This window comes from Suricata suricatta, chromosome 5 (assembly GCF_006229205.1).
Source record: "Suricata suricatta isolate VVHF042 chromosome 5, meerkat_22Aug2017_6uvM2_HiC, whole genome shotgun sequence".
In the NCBI taxonomy this organism is placed as follows: domain Eukaryota; kingdom Metazoa; phylum Chordata; class Mammalia; order Carnivora; family Herpestidae; genus Suricata; species Suricata suricatta.
In genome coordinates, this window is record NC_043704.1 from 89,977,693 (window position 1) to 90,001,819 (window position 24,127).

Here is a 24,127-nt window from a genome sequence, read left to right on the forward strand (position 1 = left end):
TTTTTTTTTTTCTTTTTTCTCTTCTTCTTTTTTTTGGTGGTGGGGGTGGTTATGTTTAAATGAAATTGCTTTTACAACACCAAAGACTTAATCATCCATTTCCTACATAAAAGGTAGCTGCCTTTTTGCATGGACCTCAAGCATATTGTAGTATAGAGGTGGAATTTAAGGAAAGGTATTAAGCAGGCTGTGTTGTAGCCTATGAACAAGTAATATATTGTATCATTTATCTTGAATGTATCATAGATAAGCTGCTATATAACAATTGCCACTTCAGATAGCTGTGAAATTAGGTGATTACCTAGTTGTTACTTAACCTTCTAATTTCTGTATAAGTCTAATTACATGAAACAGAAGTTGGTGTATTGATTTTTTACTTTGCTTTTCTGTTTTGAGTGTCATTGCAACTACTGTATTGTAAATGATGGAAAATAACTGCATATGTTAAAAAATATGAAACTTTATAAAGTAAAAAAAAAAGAAAAAAAATTAAAAAAATAAAATAAAACAACAACATAAAAAAATAAAAATAAAATGATAACCACAAAAAAATTAAAAAAATAAAAAAGGCTTGGGATCACATAACAAATAAAACAGCAATAATTTAATATTAAATATTAACCATCACTACCCTTAAAGATGGATTGAATCTTTCCCATCACAGGGACTTTTTTTTAAGTCAGGTCTTTCCTTAGGGTCAACTGAACACAAACTATTCCACCTATCTTATAAGAACTCTCTTCCACTGCAGAATCACACTCATCACATAACTTTGTGTATCCAAAAACTCAGTTAGGGGCACCTGGGTGACTCAGTCAATTGACCATCCTACTCTAGATCTCAGCTCAGGTCTTGATCTAAGAGTGGTGAGTGCAGGCCCCACATTGGGCTCTGCATGGGCGTGGAGCCTACTTAAAAAGTTAACTAAATTAAAAAATTAATTTATATGCTTTATTACTGCAGAAGCTGAGAATTCCAGTTTCTCCTGGGAAGCACTAGGATCACTCTATTAGACAATAGGTTCTCCATCCTTCTTTCATTAGAGCTGATGCCTAGAGCTAGAGTGCTAGGACCTTCCTGATTATACTGGATTGTCCAACTGATACCCCTGTCAAGTCATAAGCCAAAAGAAGTTACTTAGATCTAATCAGGAACAAAGGCTAGTGAATGACCAGAAGAGTTGTTGCACTCAGCACTATTTTTTCTCCTTCTTGAAGACTGTGAAAATAGAAGCATGCTAAAATTATATCTTTTTCCTTTGTATTTTTTTAATGACAATGAAGTCAGGAAAGCTTTTATAATTTCCACTTGTATTATTTTGCTAGGGCGGCTGTCAAAACGTACCATAGACTGGGTAGCTTACACAACAGAAATGTATTTTCCCACAGTTCTGGAGGCTAGAATCCAGATATTTGTGAGATTAGTTTCTCCTGAGGCTTCACACATACAGTCTGAGATACAGGGAGTTAGTACTTCAATATATGAATTTCTTGGGGTGAGGGAGATTTACCTCATAACACCTCCTGACTGGAAATCACCTGGATTTCATTATCAAAACTATTAGGAAATAGTGGTATTACCCAGTAAATACCCATCATTTTATGTAGCTGTTCATAGTAAACCCTTTTATTATCAAGTGTCCTGATTTGTCTGTGTATTAGATAGTTACCTTCAGACTAAAGAAACTTCCTTGGCTTTGTCCCATTTTCCCTAGTGCACCAAAGCCATCCCAGGAACATCAGACATCACCCTGACTGAGGTTACTGAATAGCAAACTGACCTGTGATTACTCGGTTTAATATTCATCATGGATTCCAAAGCTTTTTTGGGCATTGAAATGACAGATTTTCTGAGAGATATCATAGTAATAAGTATGCTTGTAGAGCAGGTGATAATTTCAATGAGATGTATTCTAGAAATAATTGCCTAAAGCACATTATCTTTTTTGCCTATTGCTTAAATAGATGTATATCTGTATTATCTTGAAAACTGTCATTTTATCTATTTGTCTCAGGATAACATTGCATTTTCTATTCTATTACTGAAATAAGAAAAATCACCTTAGGAACTCGTTAAAGATGGCTGTTTAGGAATTTTGTTCAGATTTGTGTTTTAAAAAACAGATTTTTGAACATGGGCAGCAATGAACCGAAACAGATCATGCTGAGTAAAAGATTAGCTGGATACACTGATTTTCCAGACTCAAGACTACACCAAAAATTCAATTATAAATCTAATTACAACTTTAATTGTTAAACAATCAACCAGATTATTTTTTGTTGCTGAGTGTTTTATTTCCTGCTGACTCATAAGCAGGTGCACCCGCAGGTGTTAACCTTGTTATCACCATGTGACCTAATTTGCCCTGCCCTTTCTACTTTTTGTATTATTCTTTACATCATACCTTAAGCTACAAAATGTGTACAAGCTGAGGTACACATAGTGTACCTCTGGGTAGGAGCATAAAACTAGGGAAGGATTTGTGGCAGATAGGGGAAGGGGCAGGTTCTGCAGGTCAGCAATCCCACAGTACATTTGACTGAACAATAGTCTTTCCAGATGCTCCTCTGAAAATAAACTCCATGGTCAAAATATTTGGCAAATATTCCAGACTACAATGCTTTTGGTTTTGAAAAACGCATCATGATAATAATAGATTTTGAAGTTCTACAGTAAAGAAATCTATACCATTTAATTTAACCCTCCATTCCCTTAATACATTTCCTAAGTATATGTTTATAAAGGTTATGAAGTCAAAAGTCTGAGGCATTAGAGAAGTAAAAGTAGAAAAGACAGGCTTTCAAGAAAGACTGTAGGCTTCCCAATAGAAAGGTATGAGGGTATTCAATAATCCTACAGGTATATGCATATAAGTCACAATTTTTGTGGCTATATGGGTTGTGTCACTTCATGTTATTCAGGAGTCAAGAAAAGAAAGTTAAATACCTGACCTGTTTCCACCAAACAGAGTTAATTTTATATGCAAACAAAGGACCAGAGTCTGGCTTTCAACCTATTACCAAAGTAGTCCACATTTATATTCTTCAAATGTCTAACACTGAGATGGTTATCTCTAAAACAAACCAATATTTCCAAGATTTAATTTTTCCAATTCTCACTGAAAAATTTAGAATTGAGTGGCTGGTGATAAGCAAAACAAAAGTAGAACACATTTTCTCATCCAGGATGCATCTCTCAAATGAAATTGTTTAGGACTAAAATTTACAATGCCATCAGTTTGAAGCAAATGCAATAACACTTTAAAGTAGCATTACAAGATTTATTTTTACGTACTTAAAATTCAAAAACTCTTCAGAGAATACGGGAAATGGAAAATGTTTACTTTCAGAGCACTCAACTATGTTTTGGTTCAACACTAAACCATAAAATAATTCATGAAGCATACCCAAGATGTGGTTCTTAGAGTCTGCTTTGTAAATAGATTTTAAATAATTCAAGTGGTAAAAAAGACGATCTTTGATTCTCCAAGATTATATACAGAGTCTCATGGATAATCTAAAACAGTAGATAATCACCAAATTTTGTATGAAATCACACAGCTTTTAGGCATTTACACTGTAGCACTCATCCAGTAGCATTTTCCTTAATGACGAAAATGCTCTATAATCGCTACATGTGGTTATTGAGCACTTGAAATGTCACTAGTATGATGGAATTCTTAATTTTATTTAATTTTAATTGACTTAATTTAAAATTAAATACACACATATATCTAGTGGCTACCGTATTAGACAGCACAGCTTAGCCCTTGTAACTCATGACTAAGAATGGAGTTAAAGCCAAATTTCTATAGTTGACATAGTGATGTCCCATCTGGATATTCCTTTCTGTCAAGGGAAGACTTTTTTTTGAGAGAGAGAGAGAGAGAAAGAGAGTGAGAGAAAGAACACACAAGAAGGAGAGGGGTAGCGGGAGAGAATCTTAAGCAGGCTCCACACATGATGTAGAGCTTCATCTCAGAACCATGAGATAATGACCTAATCTGAAATCAAGAGTCAGATGCTTACCCATCTGAGCCACCAAGGTGCCCTAAGAGAAGACATTTCAGCCTGCTGCTCTGAGTACTATCAGCAGAGTCCCACCAGCTGTTAAGCTGTGCAGAATTTGTCTTAGTCCTAGAGAATCATTTCACCCAATGGCATGCCTTTCTCGGGGTAGCACATATCCAAAGACTGATTTCAGAAGAGGCATGAAGGCCTGGCCATTTGGTCCACTAATGGACAATTCTGGTAGACCACACACTCATGAGGGGTTGGACCATTCTGCAGCATCACTTCTATCCCTGCCCAGTCCCTCTGGTGTTTTCTCTTTCCCATAGGTATTAATCTCTAATAAAAATCCTGCCGACCACACTTTTTTGCAGTAGCTGCTTCTGGAGAACCTAACTATTGGCAATCTCTAAGAACTGATAGAGATTTTTAGAATTGCTCCATGAAAAAAACAAACACACACAAAATTAAGTATTATTATATGCTACATTTTATATAAAATCAAAGGGGAAATAAGAGAATATACACTTATCTGCTTATTTTTTACAAAAAGAAACACAAGAAAGATCAATAGGGAATGAGTGAAGTGAGGTGAAAGAATTGAAGTGGGGGGAACAGTGACACTACCCTGAGTACCCATTTTTGTATTTTGACTTTTGGGACCATATTTTATACATATATATGTATATATATTTTTAGACAAATATATATTTTTTAACATTTATTTATTTTTGACAGAGAGCATGTGCAAGCGAGTAGGGGAGGGGCAGAGACAGAGAGAGGGTACAAAGGAGTCTCCATGTTATGAGTGCAGAGTCAGATGCAGGGATCAAACACATGAACCACGAGATCATGACTTAAGCCAAATCAAGAGTCCATGCTTAACTGACTGAGCCACCCAGGCACCTTGGAACCATGTTATATTTGATACTAAAATAAATTATTAAAGACAGAGGGAATAAAGAATTAATGGAAAATACAAATAAATCTAAAGACATTTAAAATAAATAGCCCCCACACTAAAGAAGGGGTGAAGATGAAGAACTAATTTTTGATCACAATATTTTTACTATACACCCTTCCTTTAAAGACAAGAACTGTATACACACACACACACACACACACACACACACACACACACTTACACACAGAGAACAGAATTTATTTATACTATTTTACCAGCTACGTTTAATCTTATATCAAAATTTTAAAATAATAAAAATATACTAAGAAAATACACTTATATGGGTTTCTATCCCTGTTTTTAGGAAAATCAGCTAAATTTCATTCATATTCTTCTATCACCTCCATATTTTCCCTATTGTGAAATAATCTTATACAAGATCTCAACCTCGTAGATATCGTGCCTCATAGAATTTGCTATTTACATATGAATATTAACATAGTTTCAAATCTTGTTTTATTTAGCTGATTTTCCACTTGAAGTTCAGATTTACTTTAGAATGAATTTGAAATGAAGCTATAAAGAAATTAAACATTTTATTATGTCTGGTTTTGCAAAAGAAAAATACACAAAAATCAAATGTCATATATAAGCATTCTTTTACATATGCCATATATATAACCTTTTATGTATTTATATATAAGTAAACACCTATATACAATTGTATATAAGCATTTATATATTTATACATAAATAAGTATATATTTTTATATTTTTACATATAAATAAATATTTTAGCATTTAATAGGCACACTAAGTAAAATAATTGTAAGCAAATGATTGAAAAAATTGAGGAAACAAATGACTGTTAAAGAAATGCAATATTATATCATTGACTACTACTAATTTATAAGATTCAAAAAATATTGCTGGAGGGACTAAGATATAACTATGCACAATTTTATGGTAACAAAGTGGATAATGCAGAAGGAGGGGATGAATTCCCAGAAACATATAATCTACCAAAATAAATCATCAAGAAATAGAAAGTGTGAACTGACAATACTAGTAAGAATTTTAATCAAAAATCTCCCAACAACAAAAAAAAGCCCAAGGCCAGATGGCTTCACTGGTGAATTCTACAAAATATTTAAAGAAGAGTTCATACCAATCCTTCTTAAAATCTTCCAAAAAAATTAAATAATGCTGATTTTATAAAATCAAACTGATATCAAAGCCAGACAGGAATACCACAAAAGGAGAAAATCACAGGTCATATCCCTAATAAACATAGGTGCAAAAATCCTCAATAAAACAGCAGCAAACAGAAATCAATGGTACATTAGATTATACACCATGATAAAGTGGGATTTATTCTTGGAATGTGAGGATGTTCACCATATGTAAATCAGTGTAATACACCACATTAGCAGAATGAAGAATAAAAATTATGTGATCTCAATAGACATAGGGAAGGCATCTGACAAAATTCAACATCCATTCATGATGAAAACTCCCAACAGAGTGGGTATAGAGGGCAAGTGCCAGAAAAGACCATTTGTGACAAGCCCACGGCTAATCAATTCTTAACAGTGAACAGCTGAAATGGAAAGCTTTTCCTCTAACATCAGGAACAATATCACTACTTTTATTCAACATTATACTACAAGTCCTGGCCTGAGCAGTGAGGAAAGAGAAAAGCAAAGTGCATTCAAATCAGAAAAAGGAAGAAGTGATGATATGACAAAACCCTAAAGACACCACCAAAAATCTGTTGGAATAAACAAAATACAAAATTAAAATACAAAAATCAGTTATGTTTCTGTATACCAATGAACTACTAAAAATGAAGAAAATAATTGCATTTACAATAGCATCAAAAGAATAAAATATTTAAGAATAAATGTATCCAACAGGGTGAAATATCTGTACATTGAAAACTATAAGACACTGATTTGAAAGAAATTGGAAAAAAATCCACACAAATAAATGTGAAGATATCCTATGTTCCTGGATTAGAAGAATCAATATTAAAATTTCCATAATACAGGGGCGCCTGGCTGGCTCAGTGGGTTGAGTGTCTAAAGTCAGCTCAGGTCCTGATCTCAGGGCTATTCTGACAGCTCAGAGCCTGGAGACTGCTTCAAGTTCTGTGTCTCCTGTTCTCTCTGCCACTCTCTGGCTTATCTTCTGTCTCTGTCTTTCAAAAATGAATTACTGTTTAAAAAAAGTTTTTTAAAGTTAAAAATAATACCATAATGTCAAAAGAGGTCTACAGATTCAGTATAATCCTTATAAAAATTTTAATGGCATTTTTCACAGAAATAGAACTAATAATCCTAAGTTTTGTATGGAACCACAAAAAATCCCAAATAGCCAAAGCAATGTTGAAAAGAATATCAAAGGTGAAGAAAGCATGTGTTCTAATTTGAAAGAATGTTACACAGCTACGGTAATCAAAGCAGTATGGTATTGGCAAAAAACAGATGCACAGATCAACAGAAAAACAGAGAGCCTGTAAGTAAGTACATCCACAGATGGATAACTAATAATAGACACGGAGCCAAGAATATACAATAGGAAATGAATAGTCTCTTAATAAATAGTATTGGTTAAATTGAATAGCCATATGAAAAAGAATGAAACTGGACCTCTATCTTACATCACTCACAAAAATCAAAGTAGATTAAAGATTTGACCATAAGACATAAAATTGTACAACTCCCATAAGAAAACATAGGTGTTAAGTCTTTTCACATTGGTATAAGCAGTGATATTTTGGAATTTGACACTGAAAGCAAGGCATTTATTTATTTTGCAAAAACAAAAATAAATAAGGGAGGCTATATCAAACCAAAAAGCTTTGCACAGCAAATGAAACAATTAACAAAATGGGAAGGCATCCTATGGAATGGAAAAATATATTTGCAAATAACTTATCAGATAGTGGTTAGTATCCAAAATTTCAAAATATACAAAAATCCCATACAATTCATTAGAAAAAAAAAGAAGAAGAAGACGAAAAAGAAAGAATCCAATTGAAAAGTGGGCAAAGGACCTGAACAGAAACTTTTTTCCAAAGACAGTATACAAATGCCCAGTAGACATGAAAAGGTGTATAACATCACCAATCATCCAGGGCAAGATACAAAGGCTGGTAAGAATGTAGAGTGAAGGAAACCCTTGTATACTGTTGGTGGGAATATAATATGATACAGCAACTATGGAAAACAGTATGGAGGTTCCACAACAAAAGAAAAATAGAACTATTATATGACCAAGTAATCCCAATTCTGTGTATATATTGAAAAACAATGGAATCACTATCTCAAAAAAGATACCTATATTCCTAAGTTCTCTGCAACATTAGTCACGATTGCTAAAGTATGAAAACCAACTATGTGTCAGTCTACAGATGAATGAACAAAGAAATTGTTGTATACATACCTAAAGGTTATTATTCAGCCTTAAAAAATAAGGAAATCCTGCCATTTGAAACGACTTAGATGAAACTGGAGGGTGTTGTGCTAAATGAAATTAGCCAGACAAGGAAAGACAAATACTGCATGGTCTCACTTATATATGGAATGTGAAAGGGAGAGACAGAGAGAGAGAGAGAGAGAGAGAGAGAGAGAGAGAGAGAGAGAGAGAGAGAGAGAGAGAGAGAGAGAAATTAAAAAAAAAGTTTAACTTAGAGAAACAAAGTAGAGTAATGGTTGCCAGGGTCTGTAAATGGGAGAAATAGGGACAGCCTGGCAATAGTGTATAAACCTGACATTATAAGAATAATAATGTCTGAAGATCTAATGTATAACATGCTAATTATAGGTAATGATATTGTATTGTATAGTTGAAATTTGCCATGTGAGTAAAAGTTATATGTTCTCACCAAAAAAAAAAAAAAGACTAAAAAGAAGATAAATATAATAGGTGAGGAATGTGTTAATAACTCTGTGGGACTCCTTCACAATTTATATATGTACTGACTCATCATATTATTTGCCTTAAATATACAGAAATTGTATTTGTCAAGTATACATCAGTAAAGCTGAAAAATGGAAAAGCAAATAAAAAGGAGTTAATGAATATCTTAATTACCTTTACCTATATAGAGAATTAAGCAATAGAATGTCACATTTAATATGGATGTAGAAAGTTTTTCTGTAGTCACTACTATATCACCAAGTTTAGTTTCCAGGTTGCTTTGGCATAATATGGATTATTTTTTGCCACTAATTAGTAAAGAAGAAATTAACAGAAAATCAGGTCCTATTTTCAGAAAGAAATCAGCAAAGAATACTTTTGAGTTTACTATAATTGTTGATTTGGAAATTGACTTCTTCTTTTGTTATTGTTTATGTATTTATTTTGAGCTGGATGCATGGCTCAAACCCAAGAAACTGTGAGATCATGACCTCAGGTGAAACTAGAGTCAGACACTCAGCGTACTCAGTCACCCACACACATTGGAAACCAACTTCTTAAACCACTGAGGCTTCATATACAAGGCCATGAGAATTGCTGATATTTCCAGAATATAATTTGTCACATGTAGAAAATTCACTCTTCATAATGAATAGTTTAGAAATAACAATATTGCAATTATTTTTCTGCAGCCTCTATCATTTGATAGTGAACCTTAAGACAGACTATGCTGATTTTTTTTTAGGCTTCACATTAGTTCTATTAATGATATTTTCTCTGAGATAGCTTAAGTTTGTCAACACTAAAACCTCCTGCTACTGTAGTTTAGAGTTCCTACCACAGCGATAAGAAAGTATGAAAACTGGCTGGGAAAAGTAAAATACATTGTACTGTACAGCATAATTCATCATTTCTCAGGTGTGTTCTTGCTCTTTTATGCATTTTCAGTGGTTTTTTCTGCTCAGCTACTGCCTACTACTTTGAAAAAGAGGTTGTACTTATTTTGATACCGATTTGAATCTTTAAGAAAGATAATCAGATGGTTATATTTTACACAGTTTAAAGCTATTAAATAAAAAAGGTTAATAAAGTTGGGGAAATGACAGGTTTTGAATATATTCCACTAAAACATATAATTTTGTGAATGAAAAATAAAACAAGGTCTTTTGATGTTGTTGCTTTTTCTTGCATACTTTTGTTAATTAATTATTCAATTTATTTCTTTTATGATATATACTTTTTATTTCTGTAGGTAAGAATAGAAAGTATACTCTGGAAGAATATTGGCAATTGCATATGATTCAATCTAAATTTGTTCTGATGTCATATTGAACAATTTGAACATATTGATGTCTAAACCTGGAGACAAGCTTTATAAATTTAGCATTGTATATTATATTTTACTTTCAACATTACATTTAAGCATGTGTTAAAAGTAGGGAGAAAACAAACATGGGAAGCCAAACACCATATTTAACATTAAATTTGAATCATTTGTCTGAAGTCACACCAAATACAACTCTAATTTTCATAAATCTCATTTACCTAAATTTTATGGTTGATGCCAGATAATGTTAGTAGAATTCCCATTTAGAAGTTCTGCAATTTGGAATTTAAACGCTGGTTATGTTAGTCTAGTTACTTTGATTAAAGCTCAATATCTCCAAGTATCAATTTACTAATCTAGAAAGTGGGGATAATTAAAGCTGTCCTGTTGAAAGATCTAATAAAATAAAGCATTCAAAGTAGTCCAATAAACATGTAAAATGAATTTTTTTCTGTTGCTTCAATTAGCTTCTTATATTAATTGTGATAGAAATTTACTCATAAATCATTTTTTCAAGCAGTGGATTTTATCATTTTAAAATCCCCATAGATTTTCATGGAAACTTTGATTCTTAAACAAATGGATTATCTCCACTGAGTATGTGTTTAATTTAAAATAGAGAGCTCCAAGCACAATAATCAGCAAAGAATATCCCGAGTGACTAATAAACTCTGTGGCATACACATGTTGTCTATGAATGATAATCATTCAAAAATATTCTCTAAGGGGCTGTAATCTTAGACATTTCAGCAGTTATAAGTTTCTCTGTTTGAGATCAAGAAAACCTATCTAAGTAACATTATATTTCAAATAAAATTTAAATTTTTGCAAGGAACAGTTTGAATTTAAACAATCTATCTTCTCAATATGCTGCAAATTAAACTTACCAAGAAAAAAATCAGCTTAACAATGAGCCACTCTTTAAATAGTTCTTGGAGTCAAGCTGGACAATATTTCATGTAAACCTGAAGCCTTCAGGACATATACAAGAACCACTGGTTAGAGTAAACTAATAAAAATACAGACACTTTATTTTTTCCCCAACAAAATGACAAGGCATTTCATGCTGTGAATATCTAACGCTTTGTTTTGACAACTAGGCACATATTTATATTCCCTGCTATTCTAGTCAGGGAATAGTTCAACACTGTCGCAGTTGATTTAGTGCCAACTCAAGTCAGCCTTTGGACATTTGTCCAGGTAACTGGACCAAGAACACCTGGAGAAGACTTGTCACAAATTACAGTGATATTCTTTATTCTTTGAATGGGTTTAGTTGGCAGAGGTGATGTTGAACAGACAACAGGTAAACAACACACAGATCCACTGAATTGTAGCAGTGGGAATATTAAATAAACTGTGTCGTTTGATACACTTCACTAGAGTAAAACCGCTGAAAAAAAATTCCTCTCCAGGATTTGAAACAAAGAAAAAAAGGGAAAAACCAGGATTGTAACAAATAAAGAGGGACATATATACAAAACTTTCAATCAGGATGGATTTCAGAAAGTAATAAGATATAAGTCCAAATCAAGATAAAAGAAAGATTGGATTTCAATCTTCTAGTTGTCCACAGATTAGACAGGCAGTTATCTGAAGATGGTACTAAAATTAAAATAGAGGCACCTGGGTGGCACAGTCAGTTGAGTGTCCAACTTCGGCTCAGGTCATGATCTCATGGTTCGTGGGTTTGAGCCCCATGTCAGGCTCTGTGCTGACAGCTCAGAGCCTGGAGCCTGCTTCCGATTCTGTGTGTCCCTCTCTCTCTGCCCCTCCCCTGCTCATGATCTGTTTCTCTCTGTCTCTCAAAAATCAATAAATGTTTAAAAAAATGTTTTAAAATAAGCTCTATAGCCAGCAGAAGTTTCAGAAGAAAAATTCTTTTTTAAAGAATATGAAAAGGAAAGAATTTCTGACTACGAATGCTATTTCAAGTCTGGTTGTCAGACAATCTAAAGCTTAGAATTTGGGGAAGGATTCTCCTTTCCACATTTCAACATAATGGCCAAATGATGTACTTCTTACAGATACCCATTTCTCATCTCCCTATATTTATTCTTACCCATAGCTTTCTGATTCCCTCTTTGTTTTGAGCTTTACCAATTAATACATTTAAGTTAAGAATATCTTTGTTTATAACTGATTACTAGTGTTATAGTTATGAGCAGTTACTGTAAATGTTAGTTCTTATGCCACATTTATATGAGCCCCTAGCTAACATGATAAGTTATTGTCACTCAAACTTATATGAACTTTAAAGTCCCTTAGAATTCTAAAATTAGATCGTTCTAGGAAATGAGGTTTGCTTAGACCATAGTTTATTATAGTTGAAATACTTGTAGCAAGTTGATGGAAGCAGCTATGATGAAGTCTGCTATTCTGGACATTTAATCATTGAAATATTTGATAATTTATCAAAGGAATTAAGAGAACACATTAGACTTTAAGTATCCTAATATCTTAAGAAAAATTTCTGCTGATTTGAATGGTTCAAAAGGTGTGAAAGAACTGACAAAAGCATTTAAGGAGAAAATAAGCCTGTGTGTTTTATAAACAAACTTGTCAGAGGTACAAGGCTTATAGACTATTTTTTTTTTAGTTCTAATTAGGTTAATTAAAGTCAGGGTACAGCACAGGGTCAGAATCATCAAAGACAAGTAGTCATGTTAAGGGAACAAGTTACTGACTCCACCAATATTTACTGAAAGCTAGTGGAGTAGAGAAATTGGGTCCAGGATCCAGCACACACATATTCCTCAGTCCTGATTGGCATGGAGGTGAGGGAATGAAAGGCAGAAATATAAGATACTGAGAGAACAGTAATATGAGGTCACAAAGTTTAGGTCAGTAGTCCCCATGGTCCAAATATGATTTGGCAGATGAAGCATAAAGTTGTCTAACTCAGTGGGTCTCAAAATTGATTTGCATCACCTGGAGTTTGTTAGCCTACGGATGGCTGGGCCCCTCTTTCAGAATTCCTATTTACGTCTGGGGCAAAGTTTGAGATACTGAATTTCCTTACAACCATCTTGTAAGATCTGTGTCTCTATCTATATATCAATGCATTTATTGTATTAGTTTGGTTTCTTTTAATAAGAGGAAAATAAGGCTCAGTGTAGTTAATATGCCAAATGAAGCTAATGGATTGTTTTTGTTAAAAGAATGAGATTTTTTTTTCAGTGTTATAGAAAGAAAGGTTATTTAAAATCTTTTTTACTCTTTGTTCTGATTCTATAATAATTAAGAACTTTTTGGTTATGCAGTTAGACTTAGTGAGCAAAACTACCTTACATAAAGTTCCTGTGTCTTCTGTGGACAATCCATTTGGATCATGTCACATGGAAGAGTGCCTTGGCATTCTTGTTTAAAAAATACCTACTTGGAGCACCTGTTTGGCTCAGTCAGTTAAGCATCTGACTTCAGCTCAGGTCATCATCTAATGGTTTGTGAGTTCAAACCCCATGTCGGCTCTTTGCTGGCCACTTAGAGCCTGGGGCCTGCTTCAGATTCTGTCCCCCTCTCTCTCTGTCCCTCTCCTGCTTATGCTCTGTCTCTCTCTGTCTCAAAAATAAATAAACATTAAACATTTTTTAATAAATTAAGAAAAAACCCCACCTACTTGAGGAGCACTTGGGTGGCTCAGTCTTTTAAGCATCCAACTTCTACACAGGTCATGATTCCATGGTTCATGAGTTCGAGCCCCGCATCAGGCTCTGGGCTTACAGCTCAGAGCTTGGAATCTGCTTCACATTTTGTGTCTCCCTCGCTTTCTGCCCCTCCCCCACTCATGCTCTGTCTCTTAAAAATAAACATTAAAAAATAATAAAAAAATTAAAAACACCTACTTGAATTAATACAAAAATTGTGGAATACGAACAATACAAGAAAATGACTTACTGATAAATGGAACCATGAATAAACATCAAAGACATTATTCTGAGCAAAAGAACCTTCATGTTTCTGTTTATATCAAGTTCTAAAATATTGTACAATGATACATGTAAGACAAGTGCTTAGCAGGCCTGGTGATGGGGAAGGACTCTGAACACTCAGACGTGATAAAAATGTACTATAGCTAAATAGGCAGAGAGACTAAATGTTTTGTTGGATAAGATCTATACATTTCAATTTATATGAACTTTTTCTGTAAAAATACCAAGTGGCACTGTGGGAGGTGAGGGATGTACAGACAACACAAAACTGGTAGAATGTAGATAGTTGAAGAAGACAGGTGAGTCATACAGAAAGTTCATTATTCTATTCTGTTCATTATATATATTTATATTAAAAAACAAAAACACATACTTGGATTTTTATTTTTCCATTTTTCTTTAGAACTTAATAATCCTTGGGTTAGCTAATAAAATAAAGTTTCTAAAAGTGGAAAAAAGAAGTAGTTTTATATTACTTCCTCTAATAATCATTTACCTAACTGTACTATAGGGTATTAAGTCAGATACTGTTACTCACTTTGAACAAATATTTATCTGTAGTTTTAACTTAAAATTTACAACCTGCCTTCTCCTTTTCTCTCTCTCCCTCCCCACAAAATTGAGGAGGGTTGCATTATATTTTTTAAAGATGTGACTAAAGCCCCAAGACACAGAGATCTTAAAACAATTACAGGAGGAAAGGATAAGTGAATCAGGAGCCAGCAGTATAAGTCACTACAGTTCATGAGAGCTTCTGAGCAACCAGAGAAAAGGAGAGAAAAACAATGGGTTGAATCTTTTCCTTCTATATTTTATAGAGATTAATATGGACAAGGGAAAAAAAGAGGCCCTCCCACGGCCACACACATACACTGGCATATTTGTAAAGGAATACTTCATGTGAGTCCTCTCTAAGTACAGTGGGAACATAGTGATGTTATTTATTGCATTTGTATTTTGTTACTGGGCCTAAGAATTCTGACATATTTTTTTCCAAAATGGTTAGTCATTTCATCTTTGTTTACGAATGTAGGCAGCAAGTGTGATTACTCATATTATAAAAATGTTTCTTTAAGAAGGATTCTAAAGGAATGATGGAAGTAGAAAAATCATGATTTGGCAAATAACACAGAAATAATTGTAGCAACAAGAATCATTGATGAATACTGTTATATGCGAGGAAACGTATAATAAAAAAAGGGGATATTTAGGTATCCTCATAATATCTTCTCAGAAGATATTCATGAATTACAAAGGGGGAAAATAGTACCAATACAGGAGAGAAAACTGGCAGAAACCACCATAACCAAGGGATAAAAGTTAATAGTATGAGAAATGATGCATATCCACAATATGTACCTCCTCACATAATGCACCTAGATGAGCACACAATCTCTTCTGTGATAGTCCTACCAAAAATTTATAACCACAATCTAATCACTAGAAGGTACTGGACAAACTCGGTTGAGAGATTCTACAAAATCAACTGCCAGTATTCTTCAAAGTATCAGGGTAGCCTGAGGGATTATTTCAGATTGGGAGAGGAGTAAGGAGACAAGGTAACTAAATTCAGCATGGAATTCCGGACTGGATACTGGATCAGAAAAGAGAGAGAGAGAGAGAGAGAGAGACAGAGACAGACAGACAGAAGACAGAGACAGAGAGACAGAGAGAGACAGAGAATTGGAGAAATCTGAATAAAGTCTATAATTAGTTAACAGCACTGTATCAATGTTAATTTTATGGTTTTGGTAACTGTATAATATTAAGTAAGATGTTAATATGAGAGAAGGCTGGCATTGTTACACAGATTTTCTAAATACTCTATTTAAAATTTTTTTGTGAGTTGAAATTATTTCAAAGAGAAGAAGAGAAAAGAAAGGGGGAAAAACACATTCTGAGATGGCTCAAGACTCTAGCCAACATTTTGCTAGATAATATTGAATTCTAATTTATGAAGTGATTGGAGCCAAAAGCAATGTAAGAGTAAATGTGGGTAGTTGAGCAATTTACCAATTTAAATGAAGTATTCATAAAGTAGCTTCATGATAGCACTGCAGCCCACTGATTCGTCCCCAAGATTTAGCTGCCATGTGCACACGCCGGAAGCTGATGTCTTACAGCCCAGGGAAGTCAGAGCGTTTGCAAATGAGAGAAGTGAGATGACATTTTTGGTGATGCCTAGAAATTGTAGATGGACGCTTCCTAATTTTAATTTCAAAATTGTAACAATGAAACAATAGACTGTAAAAACACAGATCAATAAGGCCTCAAGGAAAATTCTTAAATAGATTATGTAAAGTGTATGTGAGAGGACAAAGCAGTTACCAGTAGACCTAACACAATTTATAAATTATAACTCATATTTGATTCACGATACTTCTCTCTTGGAGAGTTATTGAGTAAGCAGCAAAGAAAATATACACAGAGAGAGGATAACTGGACTTGAATAAGATAATTAGAAAGTTTTTGTGATGTTTTCTGAAAAACAGGCAAACTTTGGCAGAATACATGAATAATTACATGAAGTTTTTGTTAGTTTAATTGTTGACTGTAGTGTCATGGTTAATGGGTTACTATCACCCTGGAAGAAGGTTTGCAGAGCTGCTTCTTCGGCCGAGACTGACTTATCGGACTACTTGTTAATGATACATTGGACAGAAATTCAACGATGCAGGGAGCACCTGCCAAAATCACAGGTGTCTGCTCTGTGCCACATGACCTCTCCAATAAGAGAGACACAACTTACTGAGAAAGAGGATATTTGATGCCAAGATGGCCATCTCTATGACACCAGTGAGTGGCTACACCAATCCCTTCCTTTAGGGCACCAGACAAGTCATTCATAAAACTCCATTCTGAAAAATCATGTCCACTACCCAAGTACTCAGTACTCAGTACTGAAAGTGATTACAGACATCCTAAAGCAGCAGGTATTTCATCCTTCTAGGTATTTGTATATGCTTTCCACCCATTTGGAGTGCCTGTCCTGCAGAGAATTAATTTATCTTTAAGTCAACCAGTAATAACATAAAATATGTTTTCTCTCTGCTCACAATACTACAATTTATCCAGATATCTATTACAGACTTCTAAAAAATTTTAATCCTATAAAAAGGAGCCTGTAATTTGAGAAGATAGAAAAATCATTTTTTAAATATGGGTGGTAAGAATTTTCCAACTCTGCCATCCTTTGATAAGTTAGGTGGTATGTACTCATAAATTACAACCTGTAACACCTAAGAGAATAATGAAGATTAACAACACACTTACCCACACTTGGATAACCAGGGGTAGAAGGGTCTCCTCCTGGGTTCAGTGACACCATGAAGGTGTCATAGTTAAGATCTGCAGTCTTTGGCAAATCACAGGGATCAATATATAGAAGAACACCACCAAATCCAGCCTTTTCCAATAAGGAAAGCTAAAAGAGAAGGAAAAAAACTCTTAAAAACATTATCATAGGCAAATAGTTACCGTCCTGAACCTCCCTGCGGCCCCCACTCTGATCTCTGCCCTGAATATGCCAACCAGAGCTCCCAGATGTAGCAACTGAGGGATGAAAGTTGCCGAGGGGTCTCGCTCTGAGGGGTAAGTTCCTGCTCTGTCTCTGTATTGAAAGATTTTGAAAAAAGCTCCTTAATAGGGTTCCTGAGTGGCTCAGTTGGTTAAGTGTCTGACTCGATTTCGGCTCAGGTCATGATTTCATGGTTGTGACATGGAGCCCCATGTCAGGCTCTGTGTTGACAGTGTGGAGCCTGCTTGGGATCTCTCTCCCTTTCTCTCTGCCCTTTCCCTAGTGTTTCTCTCTCTCTCTCTCTCTCAATAAATAAATAAACAAATAAATAAATAAACTTAAAAAAAGAAAACAATTCCTACTTCATTTGAGACATACCTAATGCAGATTCCTCTCTGTTCTTTGGTAAGTGCCCCATAAATAAGCATGATGGGGAGAATTAACTTGACATTTCATGTTCTTTTTGTTTTAACTCGGTAAATTAATTTTTTGGGTAAAGAGCTTGTATATCTTAGCGTGATTTACCTGATGTGAAAAACAATACTCGTGATTAGCTAATCTATTTGTTTCCCCTGAGATGGAAACCTGGGGAAGGAAATCATGGAGACTATGACTGGGAATCACATTGAGTGCAGGCAGTTGCAATTTCATTGTGTGGCTCTAGTTAACACTTGTACTTCACTTCTCAGTTACTGCTTATTTGTGAATTTTTACAGCGGACTAAGCAAGGCAGCAGCTTGTGGGCCTGGCAAGACCCCTCCATGAGGCCAGAATCAGGCTTATCTTCTCTTCCAATTTACACTTGCTCTTAGGGGCCACATAGTAGGCATGCAAGAGTATTGCTAAATGAAAGAACAAATGAGGAAAATGCTGGTTTGGCACAGCAGCTACTCTTGAAAAAAAAAAGAGAACTCTAAGAAAATACTTAGGATGCACTTCTATTAAAAAAATAAAACATCATTGTACCTAGAATACAGTTTTTACATAAAATGTAAAAAAATAAAAATACTTACATAAATACATAACATTCATGGCATTTTTTCAACTCCTTTAAGAATACTCTGTACTTTCCCATTTTTGAATAATTAACACGTATTCATTATTTTAATTAATACATATATTAAATATACTGTATTATCAATTAGAAAAAAATAACCCTGATACCCTAAGTAAAGAACTTTTGACTCACATGTTGAGTCATGTTTTTCCCATCAGTGCTTTAATGAAGAGAGAGAAGAATTTAGGGAGGGGAGAGAAATGAGAGGAGGAAAAAAGAGCAAAGAATATGTCAATATGAGAGACAGATTTAAGACTGACTCTCAGAAAGCTCACACTGAAGGGAGGGCTTCTAATGTTTAGATGCTGAAATTGCAATTTTATAAAGCATAATCAATGGAATGATTTTTAATATTCTGCTTACTATTGGGGAACATATTAAGAAAAATATGAACAACTCCATAAAATAATTTTTAAGTATTAATAATTACTTTTTAAAGAGTTTAAATAATTCATGATCACTAGAGAAAAATAAAAGATAAGCAAAATAGCAACAATCCTATTGTCCTATGTGTCAAAGAAAGTAAATGTTAATATTTGTAAATTCTTTTATTAGGGCTTAGGCATATACACACTTTTACTTACAAAATAAGACAACTTACCATATATTTTGCAATTTTTTGTTTTTTTCACATAATACCACATACTAAATATTAGTCCATGCTGATAAGCACTCTTTCATATAACACTAAAAGCTGTACACTATATGCATGTGAATGCTATAAATAATATAATAAGACATAGAAATGCCATCAAATGTTATTTAACCAATCTTTGTTATTTATATAAATTTTAACTTTTTATATCATACTTCAACAAACTTCTTTATAGCTAAATCATTGCACAAATGTATATTTTCACAAAATATATTTCTACAGGTAGAATTTCTAGGTGAAAGTAAAGCTATTTTTATGATTCTTGACAAACTATTTTCCCTCCAGAAAAGCTATATATAACAAGCTACATTCTTACCAGTCATGTATCTGGGTACTTATTTCCTCTAACACCAACATTGAATATTACTTTTTAAGAAATATTTGCTAATCTAACCAAAAATGTACTGTCCATTTTTAAAAAGTTACTAGTGATGTTAAATTTATTTTTGCTTGTAACTTTGGTCACTTGCATATTTTTTTAAGAATTACCCTCTAGTGAAAATTTTTATGATTCCTGGGGTGCTTATCCATTCACAACTACATACTGCATGTCACTTTTCTTTTCGTAGGTAATATGCTGGCAGTGGCATATGGAGATAAGTAGGACAAAGTGCCTGCTCTCAGGAAGTCAGTTAACCAGCGGAATGATGAAGAGTTTTCATCTTAAGTGTTAACCCCAATTAACTGGCAATGAGTGGCTGCCTGGGGAAGCATTGTGAGGCCAAGTTCAGGGTCAGTGAAAAGTAGAAAATAGCTCTATAAGAGATGTCTGCCATGGACACAAGAAAGGCAAGTGATTCCCATTTTTTTGTTATTGTTGACCTTGCTTTAGTGGGATAGTCAAATTATCTTTAAAAAATCTCTTTTAAAAAAGTCAATTCATTAACTATTTGATTGCTTAAACTTTATGACACCTTGTGACTTAGAATTTATCATAGTCAAAAAAATTCTACAGTTGCATATTTTGTTTCTTGGGATTATGTTTGGTAATACATTGTGATTCCTTTTATAATCAATATATATCATGATATTTTTCTATACCTGACAGCTTATAATGAAGTTATGTAGTTTAAAAGTATAGTATCTCTTGCCAGAGTTGTTTACTTCCCTACAATCCTAAAGAGATAGCCCTGTATGTGATTTTACTCCCTCTTCCCATCCTCTGCCTGCAATGGCTGGACCTGAGGGGGATACTTCTTCAGTGTTGTCCAATCTTGTTCATGATGCTGTCCCTTGCTGGCCACTGTAGAGCTCTTAAATAAGTAATTTGCTGACCTAGTTTCAGAAGTTATTGCAGGGTTTCCAATCAAGTTGTCAATTGAGGAAATTGCCTATATTAAATCGAATAACAAATGTTCTTACATTGTTAGAAATACATTTTGAACATGGTGAGGGAGTAGTTGCCTGAAATATTCAAAGGATCTACCCTCTGGTGAGATTATATTCTTTAAAAATGCATTCAAAGGCAAGTCAATATAAAAAGGATTAAGCTAAGCTGTCATTGGGTTGTCTGCTTTTGACTGTCCCTCGGAGTACAGGCAAAAGTTACTGGCCCTGCCCAGAACCCTTCCTACTTTCAGATCACTTGAGACCTAGAATGATTATACTGGGGGTCTAATTCAGGAAAATAGAGGGCAAATGTAAAGCTAAGCTCTCAACACTGAGGGTTGATTATCCTTTGTTTCTCTCTCTCAAGTATATTATTGATAAGTCTGGAATTCTTCCTCATGCTTTCCACATTGTAAACTAAGAGAGCATTTGACATAAGAAGGAGACACAAAAAATGAGTTAAGCAAATGGCCTTGAGCTCAAGTGTTATAAGGTCATGAGGAAGCAATTCACATCCATGGGTTAGTATGGTGGACCGACCCATCAGTCTGTATCACCCTGCAAGAGCACCATTTCCTAATTTACATAAAGTGCCATAGGAACACATTTCTATGAGCATAAAAATCATTAAACCGACCTCCTATCCTTTTATTTAGCTGAAAGACTTACTAAGACTTTGGTGCCTGAGATAGGGGCTGGGCTGGTAATTGAGAAATGGTCAATAGTCATCCTGGGACTCTTCTATTTCTAAAAGAGTCAGAGTCAGTCACCTCTCTTCAAACTAGGTCATGGCTCCACCAATGAAAGAGACATTATTTGAAGCAATTATAGTCCTCAAAGTAAAATTTTACTGTATTTAAAAAAATTAATATTTATCTATTTTTGAGAGAGATAGACAGAGCATGAGCAGGGGAGGGGCAGAGATAGAGGGAGACATGGAATCCAAAGCAGGCTCCAGGCTCTGAGCTGTCAGCAGAGAACCCAACACAGGGCTTGAACTCACAAACTGTGAGATCATGATGTGAGCTGAAGTTGGATACTTAACAGACTGAGCCACCCAGGTGCCCCTAATGTATTTTTTTATCTACAGGAATTAATAAGGATTTTATGTGTATTTTTAGTAGCACTAGATTGTGATCTGCTTGAGGGCAGGAATGCTATAGCTTCAATTTATATCCCCGGTGCCTAGTATAATACCTGGCTCCAAATGATTTTTCTCTTTTTAAGTCAATGAATAAATTAGTGTATGTATCAATGAATGAACCAATGAATACACAGTGCATATGGGTACAAATGTATTACACAAATATTTTGTTCTACATTTCACACCCACTGGCTAGAAAACATGCAATACATTTTGTGGCAGCTTGTATATATACACACATATATATCTGTTGGAATGTGAATAGAAGTATTAAACCAGCTTGTTTCTTAAATTAAAACCCACATACACACAAGAACATATACACACTCAATTAAATGTGTTATGTTTTCTGCTTAAACTTCCATAAAAACACATAATTAAAATAGAATTGTTTTGTTTTGATTTTTACTTTATTTCACTCTATGTTTTGTTATCTAAGAGCAGAGATAAGGAGTGGTAGAGACTAGCACACTAGAATTTGAACATGTGAGTTTGTCTTGTTGACAGGGTCTTGCAGATAAAATGTCTTTGGCTAACTTCAAGGTGGCTGATCCCCGATTTCTTGCTGTGAACCATATTAATACATTTCTCTTTGTGTATCATGTATAAAGCTAGGTCTTAGCAGTTGCCAAATAATTACCTTTGAAATAAATAGTACTACAAATCCATGGACAGGATATAGCAGCCTTATTGAACAGATCTTACAAACCTCAAATCTCCCTGAAAACTACTCACTCAGACAGTAAGTAGTCTGGTGCCTGAAAATAGTCCATCATAGGTTTATATTCCCACTGTCTTGGGCCAGGAAGCATGTGGGTGGCTGCATGGTGTTCCTATATTCAGGGGGAGACAAAATCATTCAAAGAAGATCAAGTCCAGGAAGAGTGAAGGAGAAAGGACTCTGTTCTGATTCCTGCCACTTCCTCCCTTATTAACTTCCATTTTTACTTTTCAACAAAAACACTTTTTGTCTCTTCCAGAAGGAAGATGCTGTAATAAGTTAGACAATCCACTTCCTCAGTGTCTTCGATGGGAATGCCACAGGTAAAATATAATCCATTCATAGATGTTTCTAAGTTGTCAGTTTATCCTTTTGAATCCATTGAATGTCAGACTTACTCTTTTTATTTTCATGGATTACAATGCATGAAATCCCTCAACTCCCCCCTGATTTTGAGAAACTAAGTTGGAAGCTTGTGTTTTTGCCTATTATTTAGGTTCCTTAAAAAACTGTCAAAGCTTAGAACCATTCCTCTGGCCTCCATAGCCAGAAAAGCTTTCCAAGTCCCTCAAGTGGAAAACAAGAGCAAATATAACAATAACAATGGGCTGAATTGTGTTCCCCAAAGATTCATATGCTTAAGTCCTAATCTTAGTACCTCAGAATGTGACTATGTTTGGAAATAAGAGTTTTTAAAGAGGTAGTTAAGGTCAAATGAGGTCATACTGATGGACTCTAATCTAGCATGACTAGTATTCTTAAGAAGACGAGAAAAATCAGAGATGTGCATACATGGAGAAAAAACACATGAGAACTCAGCAAAAAGGAAGTGATAGGCCAAAAAGAAAGGCCTCAGGATAAACCAAACTTGTTAAAACATTGATTTTAGGTTTTTAGCACCCTCAAAAGTTTCTCCTTAAATTACCCAGTCTGTGGTGTTTTGTTAGGGCGGCTCTAGCCAACGCATACATTCACGAAAGGTGCTAAACTTTATATAAAGACTTGGAAAAATATTTGTGATCAGATTCTAAGTCTTCTGAGTCTTTTTAAGCCAAATCATCTAGTACTAATTGCACATCTACTATGACCCAGATAGCATCCCCAAAGTTATTTGTTGAATTTCATTCAGAATATTGCACATGTCATGTCAATTTCCACTAAGTAGTTGTTGAAATTGTGATTCAGAAAAGTTAAGAGCTTGATCCCTGGTCAGAACTACTAAGTGGCAATTCCAGGGATCAAACTAGAATTTTCCAGATTCAAGTCTGGCAATCTTTCTTCTAAAGCTCACCTTTCTTTTCTATTACACATCCATCCTTTACAAAGACAAATAGACTGGCTAAAGGGTGAATTTATAAAACACATCAGATTCTCTTGCTGTGATTTTCTTTCCGAGAGGAGACTGCAATCAATACCATGTGAATTATATGCTTGTTTATTTAGATTGCTAAAAAGACCTGGATTTTTACAAAGTACTATGAGGGGAATTAATATGCATTATAACAGAGCGTGTTAAGGATTCCTGGTTCTAGTAACAGAAAAGTAAAAATAAACTTTAAAAAAAAACCCATGAATCTAACATTTCATAGTATGTTCTTATTCATTCA

At 34.4% G+C, this 24,127-nt stretch overlaps 1 protein-coding gene across 1 annotated transcript in view; it reads right to left on the reverse strand.

Annotated features, from left to right (window-relative positions):
• The window catches only part of NAALADL2 (N-acetylated alpha-linked acidic dipeptidase like 2), a 669,400-nt gene that overhangs the window by 438,110 nt on the left and 207,163 nt on the right, over positions 1-24,127 (reverse strand). Inside the window, exon 5 of the mRNA XM_029938743.1 lies at positions 17,371-17,521. Coding sequence (XP_029794603.1) covers positions 17,371-17,521 — 151 coding nt within the window. The remainder of the gene's footprint in view (positions 1-17,370; positions 17,522-24,127) is intronic.